Here is a 19,879-nt window from a genome sequence, read left to right as displayed (position 1 = left end):
GAACCAGTCTCAAAAGGTTCACATAAAAGAGCCGACTCGTTCACGAATGAACGACACATGATCACACACTACGTTTTACAATATTAGCTGCTTTCACTATGACCAATATTGTTTCAAAGACGCTAGTATAACTTCTAATTAAGGGAAAAAACACTGTGCTGAGGTTAAAAGGCAGTGCCTGTCTCGTTCATTCGTGACTCTTTTATGTGAACTTTTGAGCCGACTCGTTCACGAATGAACGGCACACCACACACTAGACTGACAGCAGGACTGGGGAATTGATGCTACTTCACGTGCCCTCAAGGTAAAAAGTAACAGCTTGACATGATTCCCTTTCAGCGGGAACAATTTTTGATATCCCGGTTTGTGGGTTTAATGCTGAATGTCACGTTTTAGTCAAATTCTGCTTAAGACTTCAGGTTACTAAATGCAGCTTAATTATTTAAGCGCCGAGTGAGCTGCCGTAATTTAAACACTGAACAGCAGGTGGCGCTGCGTGACCCGGTTCTCCCCTCGCTTCAACCCCGTTATGACGTCATTGGCATTTCCAAGATGGCTGCAGTTCAGGGCCGGAGCAGAGAGAGGGCTAGCGAGCAAAACTCCTGGTTTTAGCCTGAAAAGTGTTGGTTATTTGAGTGCCATCGGTTGAAACGGTGATCATTTGCTCTCAGAGACAGAACCCGCATCACGTTTCGGTGTCCAGACGAATTTTTCCGACATGGTGTGTGAGGAGGAAGTGCTGTGTGTGCCAGCGCTGCGGCCAGCTCGCCACTGTTGTTATGGAGCCGAGTGAAGACTGGGAACGTGACCAGAAACGGAGCTGAGAAACGGAGCTGTGTCAGAGATGGTCCTATTAGACAGACTTTGGTGAGAAAGTTAGGCATTTGGTCGGCTGATGTGGCACAGCTTCACCGCTGTCTCGGGCTGTGTGGATGAAAGTGGAGGAACGCCGAGGTGTCTCGGAGATCAGGGATCGCGCACAGACACCGGGTATGTGTTCGAGCTGAGGGGGATATCCTCTTTAGAGAGACAGGAATGCATTGTCAGGTCAGTGTGTGGACGTTAGGAATACGATGATGATGATGATGATGATTGATTTCGTTGCAGGTCACTCAGCCGCCGTTGGGATCACTCCCGGTCATGCCGCCATTAACGGACTCGCCGAGTCACCGAGGGAGCTGATGGTCGCGTCATCCGAGGAAGGCAGACCAACACCCTCCGCCGCTCATGTTACGGATAACCGACGCGAAATGGACGGACCGGACCCCCAGGAGGACAGCTTCCGTCACAGCGACGGAAACGACAGCCGCCCGACGCGCGATGAGGGCGACCAGGACCGGGCGTTACCGCATTACACTAGTCCAGCCAATCAACGCACGGCGGTCAAGCTCCCGAACGGTCACGTGAGCTGCGTGTGCGACGCCCGTGACCCGTCTCGGCCGTGCTCGTGCCACGAATCGGGTGAGGTGCTGGCTAACGGTGAACTGTTGTCAGATGCTGATGCTGCATGCTCAGCCGCCCCATCCACCAGCTCCCTCTTGTGTGCTGCAAGACCTCAGGACGATGAAGATGAGCCCAGCGCTTCCAGGTCAGGTCGCAGGTCATCGTCGTCCAGCTCTGAAACCGCCGACAGGACTCGGGAATCGGAAACGGCGTCTAATGACTTCTTATCCGAAGCTGAGCCGTGCTCCTCCAGGACTCTCTCAAGCCCGGAGGACAGCGAGTCCTGCCCGGACCCGGCGTTCATGGACGTGAGTCTGGGCTCGAAGAACACGTACGAAATCAGCCGTCGTCAGAGTGCCCCGGACAACGTGGCCGACGTGGCCGAGCCGGCCCTGAGACAGAAGAAACACGGCATCTCGGAGATCTTCGGCAGGTATGATCGCCCATCCCTCGCTGCTGGAGCTTTAGTACAGTTTTTATTTCATAAAGGATGCTTAGAGGAGAACAAGAAAGACTGTGTGCATTGTAGGCGGGAGACTAATCAGTAACCTGAGGCCAGGGTGCATACCATTATTCATATACATTACACACACACACACACACACACACACTGCTGACAAGCTGATGTAGAGTCTCTTAAGGGCCAACATGTTCTCATTAGTTTTAGAGCTGAAGTGCTTGGCCCTGTGAAAATGAAAACACACCTTTAAGTGTGCACAGATGTTAATCATTAGCACACGTAACAGAGGGTCTGAAACCAGTGGTCATAGTTCTCACAGGAAGATAATAAAGACTGAAAGAGCCTGATGACCTGGAACAGGCTGACTGAAGGCTTCTGAAGATGAAGCTTCCTAAAGCGGGAAATGTAGGAAACATGACTGAGAATATCTGACATGTTAAAGAAATCATACACCAGAATCATAATCAGGATTTTTTGTTCTAGTTCCGAGCGTCACAGGTTGTACATGTAGTTCCTCCAGCATCCAGGATCAACAAGATCTCCTCGTCATGACCTGACACCAAAACTGCTGCCTTTTCTAACCACCGTTTCCTCGCCTTATCTGACATCCACATCACTGCTATTGTTTTCCATAGGATTACCCACAACACCACTAGAGCTCTGCAGATACAGAAACCGTAACGTGTGTGTCTGCGCTCAGGAACACACAGATGTTTTCTCTGTAGTCAGGACCTTAGCTGACGTTCTAGTCTAACACCTCTGTCAGATGAGCGACGTTTTGAAACGTTTTAAAAAAGCCTGTTTGACCGTAAACAGATGGAATGTAAGACACCATCCTCAGTGTCGGTCAGGTTCAGAATACAGTGCTGAATTTCTTGAGGTGGACAAAGATTTTATTTTTTTTATTTTTTTTTATGTGAGGTCAGAATGTTTTATTTATTCATCCCTAGTTGATCTCCCAACACATTTAGTGCACTAATCACATTGTGGATTTCATTTGCAGCTTCTAGTTCAGTTTATGGAGTCTGGTAGAAATTCCAAAATCTAACATTGTCAGTACGTTCCTGATGATCCTTGATTCAAGAACTGGCAGTTTCAGATAGCCGCTTGACTGCCCTCAGATCACCCAGCGAATATGCTCTCGCTGAATCAGGTCAAGACTTAACTCTCTCGGCTCAGGCTGAATTCGTGATTTTGACGCCCGATGTTTTTCCAGTGTTCACATTTCCGTTGTGTCCAAGACAGTAGTCTCAGATTCCTGAACCTGATCCGCTCTTCCGTCTTGAGGTTCGATATGCCGTCCATTCCGAGATGCTTTTCTGCTCACCTCCATTGTATTAGAGTCTGCCGTAATCTTCCTGTACGCTTCGATCTCATCAACGACATGTTTCTTCCCAGAAAACTGCCATTTTTTTTTGTTTTTCTTACTACTGACTATAAACTCTAGTGGAGTATGGTGAGTAGGGATAGGTTTGTTACATTTATATAACACCTTATAGCCTGGTCAGATGGGTTTCTGGACAACTAAAAGAGGAGATGGGAAAACCCCCCTGGAGTTACTATGTAATGAGGTCATGATTTGTTGACATGCATCATAGGGTGTCTAAGCCACTAAACTACATGTCAGGAACCACAGCAGAACTTTGTCATCTCATGAGATCAGGACAAAGCTTCGTCCTGCTGTGTTTTTTAAAATTCTAACCCCTTTAGCCTTTCACACTGTTGGGAATAAGTGCGTGTGCAAATACACGGTGTTTGGAGTCGAAAAATAAACCTCTCCAGATTGACCTTGATATGCCAAGTGTTCGGTTTTGGAGATCACAGCAAGGTGAAAGCTCACCCAAGTACACGCTGGAAACTAAGATCAGACCGATAGCGAGTCCAAGTATTAACACAGCGTTGGACTCCATCACCGATTCTGTACTGGATCAGATTCACACGTTTCCTCTTCTGGACCGCTGACCTATTTTTCAACATGCAAAGCAACCTAGTTAGGAGAATAATTTGTCCTCTTAAGCATGAGACAGGAATGACAAAAACGTGTGTAAGAGAAATGGAACAGAGAGCAGGAAAATATTCACGATTTTTATGTTTTTATAGCGTTAGGTTCTTTTCTCTTTTTTTTGTAATAGCTGTATGCATAACTGGGTTACAGATCTACTCTCGGTTTTAGCACTCACACTTCTGCAAAAAAGCCTGCACAAAGTGGAACATTACCAGGAAACGTCATGCACTCGCATGTTTTGCCTAGAGATTCATTTACATGGCCACGTGATGTCTCTCACTTCTCCAAAAGAGTTTGGTTTTGATAGACCAGTTGCACCCCCCCCCCCTTTAAGTGAATCTACACCAGATGACTTTTTTTTGTTTGTTTGTTTGATTGTTCACAAATCTGAGTAAAAATACAGTGTGTGACAGATTTTCCTTGCTTGTGTGTGTGTGTGTGTGTGTGTGTGTGCGCCAGGGGCCTGTTCTCCAGAAAGCAGAAAGAGTCTCCAAGTGCTCCTGGCTGGAAGCTGTTTGGGAAGGTCCCGCCGAGAGAGAGCCCTCCCAAAGACTCCAAAACCATCCAGCAGGTCTACTTACAAAGTCCTAAAATATGTCAAATATTTGTCCACCTCACACTATCTTTAATATCTTCAGTCTGACCCAGTGGTGGGTAGCATTCCTGAAATATTGTTATCACCAGGATTAAGCAAGAACGTGAATAGTTCAGTGTTTCCAGATTGTTGGTCTGCAGTTCACCATGTTTCACTGACCAGTGTTTAGGTCTGTAGCTGGCACAAGTGAGTTTTTAACACTGAGCCACAGCATTTAAAATGTTCTGTTTTTTAAAATAAGACTCGTGTCCAGGTGCTGCAGCTTTGCACTAACTGGAGCTCGTTTTTTCACGGGACATCGAGAGACGTCCAGCTTTGGTCTAAAAGACAGAAATAGTCCAACCTACAGCCAGCAAAAGAAACTGGAGTCAGTATTCCTACCCAGAATTTATCTGCTGCACATGATGTAACTGAAACACCATCAGACGATACCGTATAATCAGAGAACTTACTTCTAGCTGCCCGTGGCCTTAGGAAAAGCTTTAACTTTCTCAAAATTAAGTATGAGGAAGTTACTCAGCATCCAGGATCTAATTTCCCTTCGACATTCTTCAGTTTATTAAAGCTGGTGCCTTTCACCTGAGCATAGCTGAAGCATACTCAGCATTGCAGTGGAAGCTCCTAAGATGTTTATGAATAAATTCCCAGAGGTAAAAACATTGGGCCTAGAACACAGCCCTGTGGAACACCAGATTTTATTTTTGTATGTAATGAGAGTTTTTAAAGACATTTCAAAGCAGATAGCGGTCAGTATGGTAAGACCACGGGCCAGAAATAAACCCTTCCCTGTCTAGAGAATTGTGAAATGTTGAGGAAAGCTACAGTGTGACCCCGATGACCAAAGGATAGTAGTGGGTTATTTACTACTAAAACCCCGATTGAAGTAATTAATGTACCTGATTCTGCTTAGTTGCTGAACTGCTTGGAAATAAAGGAGAGGTTTGATATCGATCTATAGTTTAACGGGACATGGCCATGGTCAGGTTATTAATTAGTGGTTTGACAAACGCATAGGTGTTATATCTAGTATGTCAGGTGATTTTGAGGAGGAAGTCAGGGAGATAGATTTAGCCTGTTGGAAGTACCCAGTTCTAAATATTCAAATTTTTTGATGGATGAGGTTTTATCTAAATATTTTTATACATTATAACGGTAACAATAATACTGTCTAGGACATTATGATAATCATCTTGGTTCTCAACAGCTGCAAGGTACTACTTTAACCAGCGTTTCTTTCTCAGGCTTAAACCCCGACTGAAGTAATCAGTGCCTAGTTGCTGAGCTGCAGGTTTCTCCAGGGTCTTGGAAATGAAGGGGAAGTTTGATATCGATCTATAGTTTGACTGGAAAAGGTCAAGGTCAGGGTTTTAATTAGTGGTTTGATGAATGTTTAAGTGTTAGATCTAGTATGCTGGTTGATTTTGGGGAGGTTTTTTTATACGCATTATAATGGTTAGAGTAATACTTTGTCTGCTTTCAATTTTGTCCTAAAAATAATTTATAGTATTCACTACTACATCACTACAGTGTTTGGATTGTGGGTGTAGATAACTTTACTAATGTACCACATAAGCATCTGGGATTAAGTCTGTTGTTGTCTATCAGCTTAACGAGAGAGAAATGCTGACCTAGCTGCAATAAAACCCTTTCTATAGTTATGAAGGCTCTCCTTCCATGCAGCTTGGAAAGCTACCAGTTTATTCATCAGTGTCCTATTGATTCGTTTCTTCAATGCTTCGATATTTCTCAGATATTTCTAAAAGGGATTTTCCTTTTAAGACCCAAACAACCTAGTAAGCAGGCAAAACCGATGACACAGCAGTTTAATGTAAATGGAGACGATCCAGGAGTGAAGCTTGATGATTTTCTGAAAGAAAGCGTTTGGACGGGTTTCAGCAGCATCTCAAACACTGAGCTGATTTCACTTCTCTTGTAAAGGACTACAACAGAGTTCAGATATTAAAAAGGTAAAACAAGCCTTTAGGTCCGTCTCCTCTGAGGTTTGTTGAGAACGAGGAAGAACACAGGGCAGTATGCTGCTGAAGTAAAAATCCCTACATCCTGTTGGCTGAATGCCCGAGGGCACGTGTGTGTTTATTTCCCTTCAAGTGTGTGTGTGTGTGTGTGTGTGTGTGTGTGTGTGTGGATTGTGGCCAGGTTGCATTGCAGAATGAATTCTTTCTTCATGTTGGAGTCTTTTGTGTTTACCCAAGTGAGACATAGCCAGCAGGCTGCTTTTATCAACCTCTACACTTAAACACCACCTCAACTAATCTTGACCTTCAGCACTGATCTTCTCAGAGATTTCCAGCCAGAGCTTTTCACCCTTATTCCTGCAGCTGATTGGACAGAACTAAAAAGTCAAAAGTCGGAGATGTTTGCTTTTAAGTTTAAGTGACATTTTAGCCGCAACGTAGTGGCTAGGGAAACCTTTTAAAATATTATATATAATATTTATAATATAATATAATAGGCTTGGAACCCATCGATACCACAGCCAGCTGTGGGCAGGTGCTAAAGGAGCAAAATTAGCCATGCTCTTTAGATAGGAGAGCTTGCATTCTCTCTCCTTTGTCAGTCAAATTAAAACTAGCCACTTGTGTGCAGATAGCGCTCTTCCACTGCCCTGTGATGCAGCATGAGCAGCAGTTTCAAGAAAATGTGATTGTCTAGCTTCACACGTTTCCGGTTGTATGAGAATGATGGGGCAGAGCTGGCAGGTGGGTGGGAATTTACAAATGACCAAATTGGTGAGAAAATGGGCCCAAACATTTTTTTGTATGATCATATCACCAAATCTATCCAAGCGAAAGTGGTGCCTGGGAGTGATGCTCCTTTTCCACCCAGTCTGTACTGGTATTGCAGGATGCCGGCGGTCCGGCTACTTAAGCCTCGCTAAAAGTTATGAATGTGTAATTATGACTCCGTTAGCTCCGAGGTAAGCCAAATGTCATGCTCTGAAGTCATCAGCCCCCCCACCCCCCGTCTCCTGGTTCCAGGCAGCTTGGGTACTCGAATGGACCATATGACTAAGCGCTGCACATTGAATGACCTCAGGGAAAGTAGTTTTCCAGTCATATGATTTACACACAGTCCATTTTAGCTGAAAGTGCTGCAGAAACTCTTCCAGCATTTATGTGAGGCACTTATTGGGAAGATATTAAATGAAATGACAGGTTTGTAAATACAGTGTGGATGTATTTCTGTTCTTTGTGTTTTGATGAACAGGAAAGCACAGTTCTGAGGTGGTTCTGTGCATCTGTGGAAGTAAATTGTTATTATTGGGCTCTGCATGTTTTCCCAGAGCTTTTATTTATTTATTATTTATTTATTTTGCTGAGTGCAGTCTTTTCTCTTTCTTTCTTCAGGAGAGTAACCCAGGCAATCTCACATCTGTTTCAACTCCCAATCTCTTAAGCGCAGGGGTATGCCTTTTTTTTTTTTCCTCCTCCTCCCCACACCGAATCCATTGTTTCTGCATGAAGCGTCGGTGCATTTCGGCCATCGATATGTCCCGTGTTCGTGCCTGCTTTCCTGGACGCTTGCCCAGACGTCCTTTTGCTGGCTTGCTGTTGTGTTAGGGTTAGAAATGCTGATGTGTTGCTTATTATTAATCAGCCTCAGTGACTCATTGTGTTGTTATCTCTTCTGCTTTTCTGTCGTGTGTGTATTCACTTTTTATTTTATTTTATTTGATGCAGGTTCATGCTGTCCTGTACTACATCCTATAACATGTAAAGCTGTAATAATGTTGTCTACATCTGCTGATTTTATGGAGTTTGTCTGCATGCGTCGTCTTCTCGTCCACCGTAACCATCGTGCTCATCGCTCATCTTGCCCTTCCTCTTGTAAAGACGTTGGTTTGTGACTGCGCACATGTCTTGGGGACTAATCCCCCCCCCCCCCCCCATGAACAAAAGAGCTATTGACTAAACTTCTTTCTTAGGCATTGTGGTCTCAATAGCACGAAACCCAGAGAACAGAGAAGTGTCCCTAGTCTGTGTTCCCAGAAGTTCTCTAAACTCATTTGGGTAGCAACACCTCACAAGTTATAGCTTTAAGACATGTCCTAAGTCCTCCTCGGTGGTCTTTGTGATCTTGATCCCTGTCATATCTGTTTTCTTTCTGCCTCATTCACATCCCTTTCATGGTTTCTCAAGCTGCTTCTCAATCACTAAACTTGCTTATTTTTCTGTCCTAACAGGAAATGACTGTAAATAATGCGTGTGTTTCTTTTTACATTCACAGGAATATGAGGCTAAAACTAGCAAAGGAGCTCATAGCCCTTCCCAGCCTTCTCAAGGGCGACGTAAGAATCTGGAGTTTGAGCCGCTGTCCACTACGGCACTCATATTAGAAGACCGGCCAGCGTGAGTACTGGGGTTAACGGACACATGCGCGGACACTAGATAAACAAAGCTTAGGTTTTAATGGTGAAAAGAAAGTGTTGCTGATATGTACGGATAACCATGCTTTGCATTTTAACATGCCGCTAAAATGCAGAAATTTTGGAAAACCCTGCCCCATTCCCAAGCAAAACGTTGATAGGTTAGTTGTTTTGTGAATATGGAATGATTGACAGCAGTGCTCCAGTTTTAATGGGCTCATAGGAAGCCCTGCCCCTTTCTTCCCCGCTCACATTACTTAATCTCTCTTGTCCTGCTTTAAAGATGAGTTTTCATCATGGCCTCGCTTTCTGATGAGGTAAAAGGAGAATATTTCGAGTTTGTTAATGTGGAGTAGAGTCTATTGACGTCTATCGATTTCTGTGAACTTTTTAGCTAAAACAGTATAGCGGGAAGTTGCACCTTTTTCCTCAGGTGCCTGGTGGTTGCCGTAAAACCAGTTTAGTCCAGTTTATTAGATATTTGTGGCTTGGCATCAGTCCACTCCCGGCTTGGCAGGTCTGCATGCTCAGTGTTGCGTCAGAATGGTACACAAACACGACAGAGTGGTGTATATGTGGAATTAAATCGTCTTGGCCCGGGCCTCATACACGTATCGGGTGATTTCATGCTCTCGAAGATGAATCCGTCACGGCCGGCTGCCAGGCCAATTCCTCGCGAAACCTTGTACACATCTCATCCCTTGCACGTCCTGCTGTTCAGTTTCTTGTTACTGTAGCTCGTGTGTGCATGCCGACTGGTCCGAATGAAAACAGCTCTTGGTGCCAGGCCGGATTTGTTTAGCAAAACATGATGACTACTCGCAAGACGACGCTGTTTATCCTCTCACACACTCTGAATCATAATTTTGTTCTCATCATATATGCTGAGCAGCGATCAGTATCAGGTAGCGTCAGAGCCTCTCTGACCTCAGTGTCGTATCAGGCTACAGAACAACACAATACCGAGCTTCCAAACGAGCTGCTGGCAGGATGTCCTGCTTCTCAGCCTTTCCAGTGCGCAGTCCTCATCTCCTCCGTCAGTAGATCAGGGTGTGGCGTGCAGCGTGCCGTGTAGCATTTAGCCCCAGCTCAGAGCTCACCTCTCTCAAAACAAAGAGCCAGAAATGAGTTTCAACTTATTCCACGGCTCCGGTTTCATTGCCTGGATCTTTTAACCCGTGGACTTTTTTCAGACACTCATTACGAATGAATGAAGGGTGAAACACGAGAGGGATTTCTGATTGCAGACGAAAGGAGAGGGGCGGAGAGTAAATACTGGCAGTTGTCAAATATGTAGGGAATAAAATCCTGTTTAAGGTCGGGTGGGGTGGGGTGATGAAGCAGAGCTACAGTTAATACCTAGAAGTTACCGATAACAACAACAATAATATCCACAAATGTTTTATTCCTTTTATACAACAGCAGTTTATAACATCCCAAATATCTTATTTATTACGTCATCGTTTCCTTTCTCGTCTCTTTACACGACTGAAATCTAACCTGTGTCCCAAATAATGTACTACACACTACACACTTACACTATGTGCCCTACTGTCTAGCATTAATCGGAAGTATATGCCGTTTCCCACTCGATGGTCTAATCAGCATGGTCTAATCTGATGGATATTTGTTAGACGTCTTGTCCACCAGTGTCGGCGCCTGGTAGCCCCACCCCCTTCCTCTATGTAAGAAAAGCTGTGAGTGCATGAAATGTGCAACATTCACAAAAACCTTCACCATGTTAGAGCTGATCTTCTGGTGTTTAATGGAGACACTCACAGACTCTACTAGAAATGATCTATATGTAAATGACGTCTCTATGGTGTACCATGTGTCTGATTGTCTCCAGCGCTTATTGTGCTCACTTCCTTCTCAGTAACCTTCCCGCTAAACCCGAGGAGGAAGCTCAGCGCCACCGGCAGGAATACGATGAAATGGTGGCTGAAGCCAAGAGGAGAGGTAAAGACCGATCCGCTGAGACACAGAGTCATAGAAGAATCTCTCGAGTTCGAAACATCCATGAAATGAAACAGATATGTGAATGTGTGCAGTGTTTGGATTACTGAACTTTTAACCTTCTGTTAAATAGTTATCCACTTTAAAAGGGATTTTTTTGGTAATTATCTAGTTGTGTGTGTGCAGAGATGAAGGAGGCCCAGAAGAAGAAGCAGCAGATGAAGGAGCGCTTCAAGCAGGAGGACAGCATCGTTAACGCCATGGTGGTGTGGAACACAGAGGTCCTGCCTAACTGGGACAGCATGTGAGCAACACTTCCTCCTCCATCTGCATAGCCTGAGGGTTCTGAATTCGTTATAGGGGCAGTATTTCAGTTTAAATAGTTGACCTTTTAATCCGTCGCGCAAGGCACGGTATTGGACATCTGTATACACTGGACCAGGTGACAGTTCGGTAATGACGAGGCTAATGGGTGTGTTCCAGGCCGTGTCCCAGGCTGATTTCAACATGTTAACCTCCTTCTCCCTTTCTTCTTGCCGTCTTCAGGCGCGGAACACGCAGGGTTAAAGATCTGTGGTGGCAGGGTCTTCCTCCCAACGTCCGTGGCAAAGTGTGGAGCCTAGCCATCGGCAACGAGCTCAACATCACCCCAGGTACCTGAGAGATTAATAAGCCTTTATGACAGAAGACCTAGAAGCTGGATTTCTTGTTTAAAATCATACTGAACTTCTGTATGTAACTTCTGTAAACTTCTATACTTTATTCAATACAATAAGATTCACGTCCGAACTGAATGAACGACGTGTTTGATTTTCCTGAACGGCCGATGAGTCCCGGTTTGTTCATATCATTCATGAACTAGTTCATTCAGTTCGTACTGAATCAATACGACTCAGGTAGACTCAACACCAAGTCTCATTCAGAAGAGGAGGAAGATGACCTGCTGATGGTCCAACCCATGACCTGCACTGTAAAAAGACAGGAAAAAGCTGCCAAAGTGCTCATGAGATTTACAGAGAAAGTGATTTGTTTTTGAAACACTGATTCATTCACAAACAAAACATCTCTAAAGAAGCAATGTTCAGTATTAAGTTTGTAAAGACTCTGGTATATATACCTGATATTTCTGTTTCTGTCACCATTCAGACTGGTGTTTATGACACTTCAGGGCTATAAATAAGATAAGGAAGTGATACACGCATTCATTAAATGCTTCTTTGAAGAGGTGCAGCATCTGTTCTGAAACTGACGCAGAAGTGGTTCATTATCAGATTAAATAAATAAATAATACTTGTCATGTCAGAGCAGGTGAATGAACTGAAATATCTACAAAACTATGTAGCCTGTAGCTAGTCTCAGGTCTGATGAGCTGCATTCAGATAAGAGCTGGTCTTAATACATTTATGGGGTCTGGTAGAGTATTTTGTACTTTTCGTAGCTGGATTATAAATTAGCGCTCTAGAAGGCTTTGGTTCAAATCCCTGTACCTCCAGTCTGAGGATCTGATCTGTTCTCATCCATTCGACTCAAATCGACGTCGTTGTTGATGAAAGTTTCTGCCAGTTGAGTAAATGTTAACTCTTCACCCAGTGAGGAACCTCCTGCTTCTTCTCTAGGAGCTGTCTGTCAATTCAGAAAGGTCGAAAGAGCAAACAGGTATTCACTCCCAAGCGTCTCATGTTCAGGGGGCGTGGCCTTGAAGGGTGGAGAGGAGCTTTAGTTCTTCGGAATAAAAAAAAAAAACGGGCAAGTTTGAAGGAAATGTCCTCTAAATTGCTGACTATGGTGTTATTCTTGCAAAATGTCAGCCTACAAATACTCCCTTGTTTACAAAGTCATTATATAGCTACAGTTTTTTTTATTTGTTTCATAGTATGGTCTGTGCTAGGAGAAACACCACCACTAGCAGAGACGTTAGATTTACACGAGTGCAGAAGGTTAGATATTTCATGGTTTGGTGTTTCTTTAACTGATACTGTGAAAAAGAAACAGCAGCAGCTCAGGGTTGAAATCCAGCTTGCTTACTTTCTCCCCATGTTTCCTTCCTCACTTGTCTTTCCATCTTCTTGGCAGAGCTGTACGAGATCTTTCTCTCCCGGGCTAAAGAGCGTTGGAGGAGCTTCAGAGAGACGGGAAGCGAGGCCGAGGCAGAGGGTACGTCTTCAGCGCTGCATGTCCGTGTGAACGCCAGAACCCTTCAGCCTGTTCCTCAGCATGAACTTCCTGTCAGACACCAGGCCCGCTCACAGCATGCTTAATTTCACTGCAGCTTTTTCCTCCTGCTTCATAACACAGCTGTCTTCACGCTTCTGGTCAGCTCTGAGCTGATCTCCAGGGATACGAGCTCTTCCTGTAGTCGTGCTGCTCTTTTTACATCTGCAATATGTTTGTTTTGTTTTCTAGATAGAGTTAGAAGTGTAAAAGCACCTTTGGAGAATCTTTTTTTTTTTTAATGAAGAGGTTTAATAGTAATTGTGTGTGTATGTGTATATATATAGTAGTTTATTCCCTAATGAGATAAAACGACAACAAGCACGCAGTCTTATACCCTTGACCGTTTCCCTGCTTTAGAACAAATTCCGTTTCCTCCCAAGACCACGTGTGTTATCGTAGCCGATACTGTGCTGACGATCAGGAACTTTATTTCCAGAAACCAAGCTTGTTGTAAAAGGATTAGCGGGCGTGTGCGGTTTCTTTCTCATCCCATTTTTGTCGCTTCAGCAAAGTTTCAGGCAGCAAGGATTACTTCTTTTTTGCTGATTATTTACTTTCTGTTGCTTAGTACATGGTATTTCTTCACTTGAACTCACTCTATCGAGTTAACTCGGTCTTTTCCGATAAAATAAAGCACTAATCATCGCTCACGTGTCGTGTCCTGTCATGTCGTCCACAGCGGACAGCGGAGCGTCTCTGGCAGATCGGGAATCCAGCCTGGATCTGATCAAGCTTGACATTTCCCGCACCTTCCCCTCCCTCTTCATCTTCCAGAAGGTGTGTTCGGCGACCGTTTATACTGTGGAGGTTTGATTCGAGCCATTAAATAAGCCAAGATCTTATTCCCTTCTGTCCACTTCTTCTGATAGGGAGGACCGTACCATGATCTCCTGCACAGCGTGCTCGGGGCGTATACCTGCTACCGGCCGGACGTGGGATACGTGAGTGCCTTTTTTTTTTTTCAGAGGAAGTGGTCTAGAAGCACTGCATAGTTTGTAGTAGAAATAAACTGATTGTCTAGAGCAGGTTTGTTTTATTCACTGCTTTCTGTTTACGTTGTTTAGTGAATTGTTTTGTTCATAGGATGATTCTTTTAAACTCCTGTCATTAACTATACACATGTAATGATTTTCAGTGATGGCTGTAGTCATGTTGAAAAATTCCAAACATTCCTCTGTATATTTGGGGAGCTTGCTTGATTTTGGGTTCAATTCTGCGATCACAAAAATGTGGTTAAAAAAACGATCCGGTGGTTAATTTCTCAAACTAAGTACATGTTCTAATTTAAAGCAAGAATGTTGTTGATCTTTCGGCTGCTCCCTACATGTGTGAGGGGTCACCACAGCGGATCAACCGGTCCACACAATAATTTGGCACAGGTTTTCCTGACGCAACCCTCCCATTTTATCCGGGCTTGGGACCGGCACTGTATCTAGTGGCTGGGGTTTGGGCATGGGCTGGGAATCGAACCCGGGGCTTCTGCATGGCAGAAGAGAAACCTACCACTGAGACACCAGCACCGCTAATTTAAAGCAAGAATACTGAACAAAATTCGGCTAATCGATTAGATTAGATTAGATTAGATTCAACTGTCATTGTGCAACGTACATGTCCATAGCCAGTGAGCTCAACATTTTCCCCAAGAGCTCGACATTTTAATATATGAGTAAATGAGCAAGTTCTCACCCAAAAAGCTTCTTTTTTTCCCTTTAATTAAAATTTCATGTGACTGAAGAGTGACTGCCAGTGGTGTAGGTGTTTAAAGTCTTGATCATTAACCGAGTTTCTGCTGGTGCTCAGCGTGAGCTGAATCGTCAACATCACTGTGTGCTTCCAGGTGCAGGGCATGTCCTTCATCGCCGCCGTGTTGATCCTGAACCTGGAGGAAGCCGACGCCTTCATTGCCTTCGCCAACCTCCTGAATAAACCCTGTCAGATGGCGTTCTTCCGAGTGGACCACGATCTGGTACAGAGTACACGACTCTTTAACACACAGATCACACAGAATAGAAATGAGGAGAATTGGGAATAGAAGGCTGGATAGTGAAGCGTCTCTCTGATGGTTAAACCACTAATGCTGAAATTTTTTTATACCCCTGAGCCTCTTTAAGTCTTTTCACATTTGGGATATTTCCCTGTGTGATTATAAACTCGAACTAAACAGAATCCTGGGTTAATTTGCTGGAGGTTTCACACTGCTCATACTTTACCCAGGATTAACTCTGAATCCTGGATCTTCATAATCTGATGTTTCACAATCAGCATTCCTGAACCCTGGTCCAACCTTCTCATTTGCATATTTACACTTTGATTGGATAAACAGCACATGGCTGCTTTAAATAACATTTTATCTCACGCTTTACATTTACGGTAGATGCCCATGTCCATAGAGAGTTACATTTTTATCTCATTTTATACAAGTGAGGGTTAAGGAGCCTTGCTCAGGGTCCCAGCAGTGGCAATTTGGTGGACCTGGGATTCGAACTCTCAACCTTCTGATCAGCCGTCTAACACCTTAACCACTAAGATCTGCCGTTCCACACCTTTTTTTAATTTAGCTGACCAGGCGTTCGCTGAACTCCAGCTTCCACTACACCCTCGCTACAGCACACACTTCAGAGCCGTGTCTTTTGTTACGTGTTGTTCATCTACGTCCTGGTTTTCACGTCAGACGACGAGGCATGCACTGTTCAGCGTCTGAGTTGCTAAGCATCTAATCGTAACACACGGCAACTGGACACGCTTATCACCACAGTGTGGACTTATCACTATAAAAGAGAGCTTCAGCTCCTCGAGTAAAAAGCCGCTTTATCCTCGCTCATTCCTCATTCCTCTCCTCAGTGGTTAAAGGCAGGGTTAAGAACGAGGTTTAGCGCGGTGTGAAAAGTGTACAATAACCAGAGAGTTAGAGACACTATGATACAGATTTCGGAACACATCTGGGGTTTGTGAAGATTTCTTCAGCAGATGTTCCTCTGTGATGTTTACTCTGGTGCTCTCTCTACTGCCTTTTCACCCACAGATGCTGAAGTACTTTGCGGTGTTCGAGGTGTTCTTCGAGGAAAATCTTCCCAGGTTGTTCGGTCACTTCCAGAGCTCCAACCTCACTCCAGACCTCTACCTGATCGACTGGTGAGTGATGCATGAGGCTGTTTTCTAACAGCACCAAGGTCAATGTTTTCTGCAGATGTTTTACTGTGAGAGAGTTAATATGAAATAATGCTCTGGGCTGAACAGAGGTGCAGGAGGAAAGCAGTCAGATGTCATCACCTTCATTGCTGAGACGTGTGTGTGTGTGTGTGTGCGCAGGATTTTCACCCTCTACAGCAAGTCCCTGCCGCTGGACGTGGCGTGCCGCGTGTGGGACGTGTTCTGCAGAGACGGAGAAGAGTTCCTGTTCCGCACGGCTCTGGGGATCCTGCGCTTGTACGAGGACGTGCTCGTCCACATGGACTTCATCCACATGGCGCAGTTCCTCACACGCCTGCCCGAGCACGTCTCCGCCGAACGCCTCTTCAGCGCCATCCACAACATCCACATGACCAGCAGCAACCGCAAATGGCCCCAGGTGTGTTTCATCTCCACACTCTAACACAAAATGAGTACACTTCTGGGTAAAACTACAGTCTGGTGGGATGACCGGTATTCACTGGTCCAGGGAAGGACAGTGATGGGGTCATGGGCTGCCAAGGCTCAGTGATGTGTGGTGGTAGAGAAAGCTAGCCAAAAGGCACAAAGTCGTCTGTCCCGAAGACTTCCCCTTGTGGACACTGGCAACTCCTTACATATATGTTAAATAAATGGTGGTGGTAGTTCAAGTGGTTTAAGCTCTGGATTGTTGATCATAAGCTGCCACCGTTGGGCCCTTGAGCAAGGCCCTTCCTCAAATCGTCTCAGGAAGTTTTTCCTCACCTCTCGCTCATTAGGAACCAATGCTTTGTAACTGCTTTGTGACCAGGTTCATAGCTGCCATATAAATAAAATTACTGCTAATCATGTTAGTTAGTTTTTATTATCCATTGTACATCAAGACTGTCTCCTGTGTTTCATGTCTCTTCTCTCTCTCAGGTCTTCAGTGCACTAATGAAGGACAAAGAATCAGACAAAAGTGGCAGCCCAACCCTGAAAAGCTCCTGACGCCTCGCTCCTATGCCTCCTTGCTGTCTTTTTCTCCCGAAGTTGTGATGACACCTGGAGAAGGAGTGAAACGTCTGAAGGCTGAAGTAGAACCGGTTCTCTATGATATTTGATATATGATGTGCAGTATTATGGACAGTGGCTAGTGATTAGATGTAGGTATAAATGTGCGACAGTTCCCACGTCTCTGGAAAGAAACGCTTCTTACGTTCCCATACGACACACACTTCCTCCTGAGGAAAAAAAAACAAATATTCCACCACCAGCACGTTGCTCTGGTCTGCTCTGCGACGTTCCTGAGAAGTTCCTCAGAAACGCTGACCAACGCGAGCAGCCGTCGTCCGTGTCACGTGCTTCTTCCCGCTCGCTTTCTTTGTCTAAAGTTGCACTTAAAGCTGTGATGTTCATGAAGGATCTTAACACTACTCTTCTACAGAGCTTCAGGACCAGAAGACTGTATGTGTTAAAAGGAGTATTCTGTCTAAGAGCTTAGATCTTGACTGAGATCTCCAAGATGTGCAATGAAGGTTTGAAAAGCAGGAGCTTTGCATGCTTTGTCACCCTCAGCTTTTCATCCCACAGGTCTAGATCGGTTATGGAAAGAGGTTTTACTTCCCATCCACACCATCCCACAACTCTTTGGCTGGGACCGTGTCTCTCCGAAAATAAATAAGAAAAAAATAAAAGACACTAAATTATTATGCTTAAGTGTATCTGTCCTGTCTTAATGTACACCTCGTCCATTTCTGTCTGTTTTTAATATTCCACCCAAATGTTATCTGCTCTGTCGTGGGATTGAACTCTGGTACATTTGGTGTTTTTCAGGAGGATAAAGACGAAAGGCTTCGAATGTTCTGCGCTGCGCTGTGTCGGATTCCTGGTTTTAAAACCGTTTTAGCTTTCTTTTCTACTCACTCCCCTGCTATTGTACAGTTTTCATACTCCCTATAGAGCAGAGTTGTAAATATGTGATGAAGTGGACACCACTAAAAGTAGAGCACATGTAAATAAAGCCCAGAGTGGAAATGTGAGCCGTGTGTTTGTCCTGCATCTCTCTCTCACACACACACACACACACACACACACACACACACACACACACACACACACCGGAGCTAATCTCTGTGGTTAATCTGATCATTTAAATTAGAGCAGTGAAAATGCAGAAGCTTGGAAATACAATCACACAGCAAACTGGAATCATTTCTTTATTTTTGTTCCTCAACACCATCATCATCTTCATCAACACCATCATCTTCAACACCATCATCTTCATCAACACCATCATCATCTTCAACACCATCATCTTCATCAACACCATCATCATCTTCAACACCATCATCATCTTCAACACCACCATCATCTTCAACACCATCATCTTCAACACCATCATCATCAACACCATCATCATCTTCAACACCATCATCATCTTCATCAACACCATCATCTTCAACACCATCATCATCTTCAACACCATCATCATCAACACCATCATCTTCAACACCATCATCTTCATCAACACCATCATCTTCATCAACACCATCATCATCTTCATCAACACCATCATCATCTTCATCAACACCATCATCTTCATCAACACCATCATCATCTTCAACACCATCATCATCTTCAACACCATCATCTTCATCAACACCATCATCTTCAACACCATCATCTTCATCAACACCATCATCATCTTCATCAACACCATCATCATCTTCAACACCACCATCATCTTCATCAACACCATCATCTTCATCAACACCATCATCTTCATCAACACCATCATCTTCATCAACACCATCATCATCAACACCATCATCATCAACACCATCATCATCTTCAACACCATCATCATCATCTTCATCAACACCATCATCATCATCACCATCATCATCTTCAACACCATCATCATCTTCAACACCATCATCATCAACACCATCATCTTCATCAACACCATCATCTTCAACACCATCATCATCTTCATCAACACCATCATCATCTTCATCAACACCATCATCTTCAACACCATCATCATCAACACCATCATCTTCATCAACACCATCATCATCTTCAACACCATCATCATCTTCATCAACACCATCATCATCATCACCATCATCATCTTCAACACCATCATCATCTTCAACACCATCATCATCATCATCAACACCATCATCTTCAACACCATCATCATCATCTTCAACACCATCATCATCTTCAACACCATCATCATCTTCATCAACACCATCATCATCTTCAACACCATCATCATCTTCAACACCATCATCATCTTCATCAACACCATCATCATCTTCAACACCATCATCATCTTCAACACCATCATCATATTTTATGTAGTAAGTATTTTTGAAAGCATTTGAAGAAAATAATAATACATTGGTTTAAAATATTCCATGTTATTAATTGTTAAAAATCTAAACTAGAGCTAAATTTAGAATATTAAATCATATTAAAACCTTCATCACAGCTCGTTTTGTATAAATGGATACGTCATTTCCGGCTTTTGTGCCCCCCCCCCCCCAATTATCGGTGTCCTCCAATCCGCACGAGGGCAGCGCGGTAAGATGCTGCGTTCTACTTCCTGTTTACGAAAAGCATCGTAAGTCACTTTACAGATTCGATTCCTTTGAACTACCCGTTTAAGGGAATCGAGTTTCG

General features: G+C 44.1%; 1 protein-coding gene across 2 annotated transcripts; it reads left to right on the top strand.

Moving 5' to 3' along the window:
• The first annotated feature begins 533 nt into the window (after nt 1-533).
• tbc1d12b (TBC1 domain family, member 12b) lies at nt 534-18,228 on the top strand. 2 transcript variants are annotated; one of them, XM_058406449.1, is made up of 15 exons: nt 534-990; nt 1,108-1,876; nt 4,368-4,479; nt 7,872-7,928; nt 8,752-8,873; nt 10,767-10,849; nt 11,033-11,150; nt 11,393-11,499; nt 12,920-13,000; nt 13,740-13,837; nt 13,930-14,001; nt 14,898-15,026; nt 16,083-16,192; nt 16,370-16,628; nt 17,129-18,228. In XM_058406449.1, exons 1-15 carry the CDS (start codon nt 933-935, stop codon nt 17,195-17,197), a joined length of 2,244 nt encoding a protein of 747 aa, XP_058262432.1. In that variant the 5' UTR covers nt 534-932; the 3' UTR covers nt 17,198-18,228. The 2 variants fall into 2 exon arrangements, with proteins under 2 accessions (XP_058262432.1, XP_058262433.1); XM_058406450.1 differs by lacking the exon at nt 7,872-7,928.
• The last annotated feature ends 1,651 nt before the right edge of the window (nt 18,229-19,879 follow it).

The sequence above is a fragment of the Hemibagrus wyckioides genome, linkage group LG13 (assembly GCF_019097595.1).
Source record: "Hemibagrus wyckioides isolate EC202008001 linkage group LG13, SWU_Hwy_1.0, whole genome shotgun sequence".
Taxonomy (NCBI): Eukaryota; Metazoa; Chordata; class Actinopteri; order Siluriformes; family Bagridae; genus Hemibagrus; species Hemibagrus wyckioides.
This window is presented reverse-complemented; position numbering and strand designations above follow the sequence as displayed.